The 12,160-nt window shown below is 33.5% G+C and overlaps 1 protein-coding gene across 4 annotated transcripts; it reads right to left on the bottom strand.

Moving 5' to 3' along the window:
- Positions 1-2,271: 2,271 nt before the first annotated feature.
- On the bottom strand, positions 2,272-10,108 carry LOC148783959 (S-adenosyl-L-methionine-dependent methyltransferases superfamily protein). 4 transcript variants are annotated; one of them, XM_088850087.1, is made up of 10 exons: positions 9,798-10,103; positions 8,018-8,087; positions 6,653-6,787; positions 6,276-6,336; positions 6,094-6,181; positions 4,962-5,046; positions 4,817-4,873; positions 3,826-3,942; positions 3,451-3,521; positions 2,272-2,823 (listed from the first exon to the last, which is right to left on the bottom strand). In XM_088850087.1, exons 1-10 carry the CDS (start codon positions 9,893-9,895, stop codon positions 2,298-2,300), a joined length of 1,308 nt encoding a protein of 435 aa, XP_088706213.1. In that variant the 5' UTR covers positions 9,896-10,103; the 3' UTR covers positions 2,272-2,297. The 4 variants fall into 4 exon arrangements, with proteins under 4 accessions (XP_088706213.1, XP_088706230.1, XP_088706218.1 ...); XM_088850104.1 differs by having other exon boundaries at positions 2,272-2,726; positions 9,798-10,102; XM_088850092.1 differs by lacking the exon at positions 8,018-8,087 and having other exon boundaries at positions 9,798-10,108.
- Between the last annotated feature and the right edge of the window lie 2,052 nt (positions 10,109-12,160).

Raw genomic sequence — 12,160 nt, 5'->3', positions numbered from 1 at the left:
GCACTTCCAAAATTTATCGTAACATGTAATTTTAGTGTAAAAAACTATTAGGATTATCTGAAAATCTATTTTCATATCAAATTATAAAATCTTAAACTCTAAAAATGGTTAAAATCAAGTCGATCTATAAACATATGTAAATCTTAAAAATGGATGTTCTAGATAATATCTTGCAAGATGCACTATTTATGAGACTGGAAATCTTTATTTTTCCATATTCATATATCTCGATGTCGTGTGGTTTCTATAAGGTTGCAACCTTAAACAAGCCAATTAATGCGCACCTCCAAAATTTATCGTAACATGTAATTTTAGTGTAAAAAATTATTAGGATTATTTGAAAATCTATTTTCATATCAAATTATAAAATCTTAATCTCTAAAAATGGTTAAAATCAAGTCGATCTATAAACATATGTAAATCTTAAAAATAGATGTTCTAGATAATATCTTGCAAGATGCACTATTTATGAGATTGGAAATCTTTATTTTTCCATATTCATATATATCGATGTCGAGATGAACAATATGAGATTTTTCAACATTAAAACAACATTTTTCTGATGGATTTTTTAGGTGCTTCTTTAAATCTACCTTTTAAATTGCAACCTTATATAAACTTTTTCCTTCCCCAAAGATATACTACTCTTGTAGGAGCATAAGGGCTATTTGCTCCCTCTGGTCCTATTTACTCCCTGGGGTAAATTCTAAGCTAGGGTTAATTTTTGGATTCCAAATTGTTTCGTTGTAACTTGTAACCTTTTAAAACTAGCAGCCTCAAAAACAGAAAAATACAAATTCCATGCTCCAATGCTTGAAAAAAAGTAACATCCCAAAATTAAATAAGGACTTTATGATTTGGACTAGATCTAAGTGTACAAGAACTCAAAATTTAACTTTTGGTTTTCGAAATTTCATCTAGTGGTTCTTAGGTAGGTCGCTAAATTTCATATCAAAAGAATCTCCCATGTAGCTAATATGCCTAAGGGAGTTAGTGTATGGTATATGCTCCCGCGAGAACATGCTATACGCCCTCTTTTGCTTATTTGGAGAATTGTAAACTTTTTTTTTTTTAGAAGTTCATGGAAATTTATCAAACCATATTTGAAATTGGGAAATTTTATACAACTATGAGATGTGAACCGTACAAGATTATACTCATAGTTTTTTTATTCAATTGCAAAATATTCGTCAAAATCCACCTGATAATGAGTTGGAATAGTCATAAATGGGTAACATTTGGGTATGGATCTTTGGATCCGATTGGTCAGATGCAGAACTGAATGGTGCTTTGGATATGGATTTGGGTACAAAAGGATCTGACCTAATTATTAATATATTACATATTATTTTATAGATATAAAATAATGTATAAATATATTTCTTGGATCCGATCGAACGTAATATATTACATATTATTTTATAGATATAAAATAATATATAAATATATTTCTTTGATCCGATCGGACGCAGATCCAAATCCTATGTATACTTTTTAAATTCAGATCCGGATCTAAATATTCTAGGTCCCATGTATGCTTTTCGGATATGAATCCCGATCCAACCCATTCTCTACCCTACCAAACTTAGCCCAATTCGTGGGACTTTAGAAATTACATTGAAGAAAATGAGTGAGATGTTAAATTGTCTATATCTTGTGTAGCTTTTGATAAACTTTTAGAAAACTCATCATCAAAGTTATATTTTTAAATATCACCACTCCAATACCCCCTCAAATATCTCATGAAGTTCCAACACATCTATATGTAGGACTTGGAAGTATTGTGAGCCAAATAATATAAGTACCCATGCTTTTATATTTGCCGTATAATTTCATTCATTAAAATTTATTATACGGACCCTAAAACAAATAAAAGGTATTTGTGCAATGAGCACATATATTATATTCATGCAGGAGCATACCGCACAATTATTACTCGATCAAAACAACTATTTAAGATTTTTTTCAGTCTAAGATTTTTTTAACCACATAAGAATTTACTAGTCAATTATTTTCAAAAGAAAACTTTTGAATTTTGACTTTTATGAAATTTAGATCTAGCCATTCAAAAATTTGCCAGTCTCTAAGAGATATTAGTTTTTTTTAGTATATATTGAGTTTATTTCAGAACTGCTAAGGTAATTGGATTATAGATTGTAGAGATAACATCCTCCAAATTTGAGTATCCCTAGCATGTGTTTTGCTAGAGTGAGTAAATGAATAGTATACTGCCATCACTCTCTCAGAGACCCAATGAACTGCACAGTTGCATTCATATGAGCATGCCCATGACCAATTTAACTGCCTGAATAAGTGAGATTATACATCCGAATACTCGACCTATCATATGAGTACATGTATGAGAGTAGTTCCAATGGCTTCATATTCTCAGTTACGTCTACAACTGTAAGATGTGCCTCGTGCGATAGCTTAAGAAAATAATTGAAAGTATCCATATTTCGAATAACTGTTGCTATCATAGCCATGGGTTTTCCCTTTGTCAACAATCCCCATGCCGAACACTCACCATCACTGTCATTGTTATTTCTATCACCATCACCATCATCATCATCTTCATCATCATCTTCTTGTTGGTTATTCTTGTTTGCCTCATATTTGCCATTCATTTTACCTCTACAACAACCATGTTCACCTTCATGATCCCCACCACCATCATTATCATCAAAATCATGCCCATTTGCCCCACCATGTCGACTTGCCTTCCCCTGATGAGGCCAATAATTTTTTTGTTTCAATAGGGCAGCAAGAACCCGAACAAGATGCGGCACGCATAATGGGTCGTAAATAACATCGGCTCCTAAACTGTGAGCAAAATAACAGAGTGAGGATTAAGTCACCATGCTTATACTACCTATGTTGGGTAGTAGACGCTCCATTCCTGGAGTCCCTCTGTGTTGACATTTCCAGAGATGGGGGATAATGAAAAATCATTAAAGCTCAAGGTGGGGGTTTGAACCCCAGGCACCTTGTCCCCTCTTCATGCATTTCACCACTATGCGAACTACATGTAAGTGTAATAAATATAAGAATATTTATTATATACATTAACATATAGCATATTATTGTCTTCCTGTATCTCAATTTTAGGCCGCTGCATCTGACACAGAGTGTGTTTGATACATGGCGTTTTTGAAAGTGGGAGGGACTCCCACAAATTATGGAAGACTGCCCTTACATCATTTTTTATAGAAGGGCGGTCTTTAAGAAACAGCTCCAATTTGATGATAGAAAAAGGCTGCGTGGAAGGCGCAGCTCCCAAACAGTGATATCAAACCTGGAAGTGGGAGTTTTTGGGACATTCAACTCCCACTTCCAAAAACTTCAAAAAATCAAACATGCCCTTAGCCATGCATCAGAACAGAGTTTTAGATACCCGTGTGTGTCTAGGTAATATAAAACAATACAATGAAAAGCTGAAGAACCACTCACACTATGTCGGCTCCAAGGTTTTGAAGCTCACTTTCTGATGCCGACTCCCAAGACAGGTATTTGCACTCTACCTGAAAACCATAAGCCACATTGGTCTAACAAATGCAATTTTTGAGGGGCTTGTTAAAAAAGCTAAGGAAACTATAGGGACACCCAACTCAAAACCTGACCCACCCCTTAAAAATATTTTAACAATACAGGCTGGTCACTTGTAAAGTTGGGATTCCAAATAATTTCCCTGGGTTTTTCCTACAATCCATTTTTTATTGGTGTCATGATCATATAAGGCACAAAGTCTTTGTTTAAGACTTTTAAGTTACATAGATAGACATCAATGGTCTGGTCAAAAGCCTACTTGTTGCCAATCAAACTCACCCGTTTGAAATTCTGATGCTCTTCTAGCTTGGTCTCAGCTTCTGTTACTGATAGGTTCTGCTCCAAATTATGCTTCATGTTCACCAAAGTAGAAAAACCCCCATCCGTTAGTGTCACCTGTGCAAAATTCACCACATGAAGCCAGGGGAGCCAAACAAAGGCTAGCTGATGAGGATTCCGACAGCCTTAGAATCTTTGTTGTAATATGGCATATTAAGTTCTGTATATCAGACATTCTTACAATTACATGGATTAGGGAGAATCCAGTCTTATATCAAGGGGTTTTGAATCTCATTGCCACACACCAATTATGTCCTTGTCTTCTCATAGAATACTCAGCTTGTCTTCTACTTTTTCTAGTGAAAATGAGAGAATGATGCAACCAATCTGGATGCCTCAGACTATGTACTCATATAGTTTGTGGTAGGGATACATATCATATATCATTGCCTTGAGCTATAAATGATTTTGGTCACAAGCCAGCGTAGTGGGATGATTCAGAGTTATTTTGAAATGGATTCGATCAAATAGCCTTGTGCTATGAATCATTTTGGTCCACAAGCCAGCCTAGTGGGATGATTCAGAGTTATTCTGAAATTGATTCGACCCAATATTGGATTGATTTTAGCCAAATTTTCATGAAAAAATAGAAGTATAAACCAATTCTTTCAGCAGGTTTGGCACACTTCATAGAATTTATTTTCCCATCTGATCCCGGCAACATGTTATCTAAGAACTGAAGGGCAAAAGCAACACATTATACAACAAAGGTAGCTCTTCCAATATGTAACCACTACCCAACCCCATACCCATATTAGCAAAGCCAATAGGCAATTGACTGCCCTCTTATCCAGTTAATATTAAAAAGGAAATAAAACATAAAGTTCTGAGAAATACGTACCTGTCGCATAAAAAGCACCATGACAGTTTTGAGCAACAAACAGAATTTGAAATTTCATAAATTGGAAACTGCACATACTTGATTACATACCTTGGAGGCATTGACAGAAGCAAGGCATATACCAACTAAACCAAGACCTGCACCGACCTGTTGCATGGAAAGCATGAGGAACACAAACAAAAACCAGATACCGGTGCTTGCTACCAAATACATAACATGAAGATAAGCACCATACCTCCACACAACACTTCTTCAAGAAGGTCTCAGGAAACGAAAGTATGCATTCTGATAAGAAAAGGCTAGAAGGCCAGACACAGCATCTACAAAAGCAATGGTACCAAATCTCAATATGATATTTCAGTTCTTTATTGGAGAATTCGTGCACCATTTAAACTGAACTATAAAATTGAAATTTGATCCACAACAGAAGGCCTACAAGTGGCAATTTTATTTGGGTTTTTAGTAAAACACACTTAGGAGATGGTCAATATAACACTCAAGCCCTCTGACTTTTGGTCCCATGCCATAATTTATACTAAGAGAAGTTTGTGATTTTACCCATCCACTTTAAACGGCTTTTATTCTAAAATACAATTTCAAATTAGTGCTTCCCTAAAACACTGATATCTTACAAGTCATGAGATATTGGTGTTATAAACCATGGTATCTCATGCAGTTTTCTTTCAGAAATATATAAAACAAGATAATGGCATTTGAATAACTCAAGTAGTCCTTTGAAAAAATAGAAGAAAAATAAACATGTGTTTTAAATACTAACATCTTGTAGAAATATCTCTTTTTAAAAAATAGGCTTTATTGCTGAGGGGTAAATTTGGAAAGTACACCTCCTGACAGTCGGATGCAAACATGGAAAGGGTGGTCTTTCGAAATCCACAACTCAAAGTGGCAGAATGTTATCAGCAACTGCTTGCACTTAAGATATGAAACAATCAAAGAAAGACATTATGATAAAGATGTAATGCATGAACCCTGACCTACTGCAAATAGCTCTGATGCAAGTTAGTTTGATTAATTCAAAAGAGCAAGCTTCATATCAAAATATCAAATGTGAAAGTAATTTTGATCAGATTGATAAAATCAACAGTACTAGACCACTGAGAATCACACCAACCAATGATTCTCCATTGATTTGTTTCTTTAGACAGAAACATGAAAAGCAGAAATTTAGGGCAAGGATAAAAGCAGCAGAATTTTTTTTTAAGGGGAGATCTAAATGCAATAATAATCAGTAAGACACATATATCTGTGCAAAATTCAGTTAAGTTTTGATTCCCCATGCATTGGCACTGTCAATTTTGCAAAGAAAATGTCTCTGACAACTCAAAGATAAGTAATAACAAACATACCCCGTATCTCCTTCGAGCATGTTTAATGAACACCGCAATGGCACAACCATTTTTTTTGGAATTGGACATTTCAGATCCCCACTATGGCCTATAAAACATGTTGAAGGAATCATAATCCAACCTAGAAAGGAATATATAAAAACAATGCAAATCAAGGAACAAAGAGATTCAATATTTCTTACCAGGGAATATAAATGAAATTCGTTTATAAACCCTAGCTGTGCCCTTAAATACAGTGTCATCCTACCCAAGCAATCAAGAACATAAACAATACAATTAATCTCTGCACTGCAATTGTCCATATAAATGCACGAAGAAAATAATACAATTGCCGATGCACCCTAAAGCGGCTCAGACCACTGGCAGTTCAGCACATGCCGATCCGAGAGCAATCTTTAGGCAAGCATGGACCAGCCTCTGAAACTTTCCTAAGGAAATGATATTATACTTCAAACTTAGCTCAATAAATCAAATAAAAGATAACTTCTAATGAAGAAATAAAACATTACACAAAGGATGCAATTAAAATTTGACATAATCCATAGAGCTTATCATTTACCTTGAAGGAGGTCATATAATGCACATACTGCTCGTACAAGCCATCCAACACCTCTTGTGAGCTTGATTCAGCAGCAAGAATAACCTTCTTTAAAAAGCTTTTAATGTATAAATGGCTGTTGGGATTGTTGCATGCCTATACACAAGCATCTGATCATGTGAGAAGTGTACCAAATTATTCCTAACTATACAGGACAAATAAAAGTTAAAGGTTGGGTGGTTTGCCAAGCGTTGCAGCCTTAAACAATCCAATTGAGGCGCACCTCTAAATTTTATTATAAATGTAATTTTGATATAAAAAATTCTTAGGATGGCTTGAGAATCTATTTTTACCTCTAATTATAAATTTTTAAACTCTAAACATCGTTCAAATCAAGTAGATCTATAAACACATGAAAATCTCGAAAATGGACGGTCCAGATAATGTGTTGCAAGATACACTATTTCGCAGATTTGAAATCTTTTTTTTTTTTCTCATTCATACATCTCGACGTTGAGATGATCAATTAGAGGGTTTTCCAACATCAAAAATACCTTTTATGGTGGATTTTTGAGGTTCACCTTTAATTCTACATTTTAAGGTTGCAACCTTATATAAACTTTTTTCAAAGTTAAAACAATTAAAAAAAAATAAGTTGTAAAATATAATGCAAAAAAAATAAAAAGCTTGACAATTAGGACTTTGTCTTTTGTCAATTTTCTGATCTATTAGAAGATTATAATGTGTATCTTTAATGTGGACACCCATAAACACAATTAGTTTAAGAAAAAAGGTTTGTCAACCGTACAATCTATCACTGTATTATGGGCTTCATAATTCTCCCAAAGAAATCAAATACTCTTTTGGTTTCCAATCATGCTTCAGCCAAAGCAGGCCAATAACAAGCCAAAAATTAAAAGATTCAGCCTATCTATAGTTAAAACTAAAAATTTAATACCAAGCTACGCTTTCCCATAGTTGCCCATACATTAATCAATTCTAAAATCATCTTCTTCTTTTTTAATATATATAAAGCTATAAACAATATAACCTGAACTGATTCCCTTAAAGCAACTCTCACAAACCATCTGTCCTGAATAATTCCTTCCTAGCAACTATCTTACCATCCAATATACACAACTAAAGAAATTGCGCATCATACACATAGGCACAGTATCCCTCCCTCCCTCGTCAATTGGTCAGGTTTAAGGACCAGCTAGTGTATCCATTTTACACAAACTTGCATTGTTCTTGTTTTCCTTTAATTTTTATATCACCAGACAACTGCATCCATTTCCGTGTATTTTATTCATCGAATATTACAACGTTGGTCTTTATGCACTACGTCAGAAGTACAAGGACGCATGAGTTCAGAGAAGAACCTACCAGGCCATTGATACAATGTTCAGAAATGAAACGTTGAACTTCCTGTGTTATGGACCCTCCACCAAATTCTCTACATTTAAAATAGATATGTAAACACAACATTCTGAAACAACACATAACACAGGTGCCTGTATTTCAAATCAAATTCAATATAGGGAACAAAGCAAACATCTTAATCCACATAAAGATCACCGGCTTTCTTATATTATAACCCTTATAAATAGCAGTAATTTCTATATAGTTACTCTTTGCATTGTAAATATAATAAACCTCAATAAAATACGTTGTTGACAGAGTTTCAGATCTTATACAATGTAGTTTAGAATTTTAACAGGAATTTCAATGAGGAAAGTACACTGTAAGACGATGGACTAGGTTATCCTTAATTATCTATAATCCATCGGATTCATCGCCATCCAATGATAAAGTGGACACCGATGAAGAGAAGGTGAACACATCAGAACAGGACATGATCCATTTGGTGGGTCCGAAATGCTCATGTTCACCAACCATCATTGCATTGGAGAGTGACGATCCCAATGAGCTATGGTTTTCCATAATCTCCTGGACTATTAGATACTTCCCTGTTCCATTAACTAGGGGATACAGATTTGCAGATTGATTGAGAAAGACATCATTCAAAAGGTGTGACATGGCCCAGTTTACACTACTGATTCACCTCAAATTGAAAGAGTTAATTATTGAGTAGAAAAATGCTATAATTATATTACAATGTGATGTCAAAAACAATTCTTTTGTAATCTACAGACTCTTTATGGTAGAAGATGCAAACGCATTGATACATATGCACATCACAGAGAATAAATGAAGAACAGACGATTTAAACTATTATTTTTTAGATCCAAAGTACAACATGGGCATGTTCACAAAACCTCCATACTTGAAACGTATGTTGGGCATAACATTATCATAATGTTGTAAATCAGTCCAGCTTAGAAAGCTTTCAAAACAAAGGAGTCACGTTTACCAGAGCCAATGACCCCTTGGCCTATGTATGGTTTCTAAGAAGTTGCCACTTGACCTTGTATAATTTCTCTTTGATTTGAACTACATTATTAATTCATATACATATATTCAAACTTATGAGGCATCTATTACATATCAGTCGCTTTCAACTCCAAAATTAAAATTGGGTCTGAAGCTTTGCTTTCTAGCCAATCTATTCCTTGATGCCACTATGAAATATGTATCTTGCTTGTTCTAGAATCTAGAACTTGAATTTATGGTATTCCCCAATACAATAAAACAAAATAAAAAAGACAGAGAAAAAAGTGTTCCGGATTTGAACTTCTAGCTACAGTGACAAGTAGATTTCCAAATGAGGCGACCCATTAAAGCATACACGATGAATCTGGAACTACGATTATTTCTTTCAGAGGCCCAGTAACTTATAATCCATCCAATAATTTACCCCATCAAACAATAAAGTAAAAAGAAAAAACAAAAGATTAACCAATCTTTGAAAGAATGATCATTTTATTCAAAAATTCCAATAAACCAGTTCATGCACATCCAGTAATTACTCAATAAACTTGCATATTCAGTAAGGTTCAATATTTGAATAGACCAATCCATAATATTTCAGTTATTATCTGAAAAACACTTGCAATTATTGAGTGCAGATGATCATTAGTTCATCATAGCAAACAAAATAGATGAAATCAAAATATTATATCATTAGATAGGCAAAAAAAAAAAAACTGGAAATGAAGGATGAGAAATGTAAATGTAAACTTTGGGGGAAAAAATGGGGGAATACCTGGCTAAGGAGATGACCCAATCGGTGGGCTCCATGGCCAGGAAAGCTGCAATTAACCGATACCCATTATAGCTAGAGGCTTCAATTTCATCCCCCATTTATTCTTTTCTCTTATTTTTGCTGGTTCCAGTGATCTTCCGCACAAAATTTAGAGGCACCCACTGAACATTCCCCCCCCCCTGCTTTTTTTTAGCGCGTACTGTAATTTAAAACTTTTATATAGATTTGGTTAGGGTGTGGTTCTATAAGGTTGCAACGTTAAACAACCCAGGCGTACCTCCAAATTTTATCATAACATATATTTCTTGCGTAAAAAAATATTAAGATTATCTCAAATCCATTTTCATATCTAATTATAAAAATTTGAAATTTTTAAAATAGTTAAATCAAGTAGATCTATAAATATATGACACTCTTGAAAATTGATGGTCTAGATAATGTGTTGCAAAATGCACTATTTCTCATACTCAAAATCTTCTTTTTTTTATTTTTTTTTAGTATTCATACTTCTTCGTGTCGAGATGATCAAATAGAGGGTTTTCCAACATTAAAACAACATTTTTCAATGGATTTTTTAGATGTATCTATAATACTACATTTTAAGGTTGCAACCTTATATAAACTTTTTTCATTTGGTTATACTCTGCATCTATATACTTCTCACTATCATGTGACATGTATATATAAACTTTTCAAATAATAATTTGAAATAAATAAATAAATAATATTTTGATAGAGCTATTGTCCTATTAAAATAATCAAAGCCTCACTTCAAAATTCAACGAAAATAGTTGTTATGGCATAAAAAACACATTCAAATCGATCGTCCCAATCGTGACCATTATGATTGTGGAAAAAAACACGAGGATTTCAAGCTTTAAAAAAAATGCACATTATAACACATTATTTGGATCATCCATTTTGCCCTAAAATAAATGTTCATTAAGTTGCGAGATATGGATAATTTTTTTAGCTTTAAATTTCATAATTGGGTTAAAAATTGATTTTAGAGCTTTCATAAAGATTCCTAATACCCAACGTGTTTTCCGGACGATGACTCAAGGTGAGGCTTTTCTTTATTTTTCATAAAGCATGGGCCTTACATAGCCTGCATCCTAAACAAAATGAGTAGATTATCTCAAACTTTTGCGGCTTAATATGACGTACAACAATGTTCACAAACTCAACATGTCGAACTCATAACCGGCCGGTCAAATCATAATCGAGCACTTCCGATCTAGTTTTAGTTAGTTTTGGTGGTCCAACCAAGTATTGTAAAAAAATTCAAATAAATTTATATGAGATCCCAAAAAATGAGGGATTTGTTATTAATATATTTTTTTAATAGTTTTTATTATTTTGGCAAATTGTAAAGTTCTTTGGCCATGAATAATTGTTTTTATATTTTTTCCATTTAAAAAAAAATCAATAATACCCTATTCACAATTTGATTTTTTAAAATCCATTTTTTTCATGAATTTTCAACTTCATGTCGATGTACTTTGTTTAATCATATTGTAAATGTATTTTTCATATTTTATGAGTTTTGTTTTGTATTTCTTTTAACACTTTTTGGACCAGTTGAGACTTGCTCGGTTAGGCTCGTTGAAGCGGTTAGGCCCGTTGAAGCACCAGGTTTACCAATTTATGGGGGAATGGCTTGCTCGAGCTTTTGAACACCGATCTATATAAAAAATTAAAATACAATATGCACTATGAAAAAGTGGGACTTGAGTATAATGAACTATTTTTAAATTTAGACAAAAGATTGAGATTCTTTGTGAATTTCCAAACAACCACCTTATAAAATTTGGCACGTGAAACCAAGCAATTTACCAGTAAAGTTTTACTCATCTATTTTGTTGAGTAATGTGCAAAGGGAAAGTTTTCTATGTTCTCCCTACAGCATAGAAGTTCTCTCCTCTCCCTACCATCCAGCCATCCATTTTTTCTCAAGAGAGCTGCTCACCATTTGATCTTAGATCTGATGTCTCAAAGTACTTTATTTTTAGTTTTTTCAATACAATTTTTCTGAATATGAAATTTGATGCGTGCTATCTTCTCATTGGAGCGCACTTATAAAAAATATTAACAATAATTTTTCAATAAAAAATAATGACCAAAATACCCCTTAAAAATTCCAAGGGTATTTTGGTCATTTAAATTCATTGAAAATAATTTTTTTATATTTTTCATTAATTCGAGTTTAATAGAGGAATGAACGTCCAAAATCTGGTTTCAAAATATTTTATAGAACAAAAATTAAAAATAAAAAAGTGTAAAGACGTGTCATTGTGATTGGGACAATCTTAGCCCTCCATTAAAAAATAGACGGTTGGATAAGGGGGAGAATAGAGATTCTA

This window comes from Amborella trichopoda, chromosome 1, assembly GCF_054954075.1.
Source record: "Amborella trichopoda isolate Santa Cruz 75 chromosome 1, AtrichopodaSantaCruz75HAP2 v2.0, whole genome shotgun sequence".
NCBI lineage: Eukaryota > Viridiplantae > Streptophyta > Magnoliopsida > Amborellales > Amborellaceae > Amborella > Amborella trichopoda.
The sequence above is the reverse complement of the archived record's forward strand: the minus strand, read 5'-3'. Positions and strand labels throughout refer to the sequence as shown.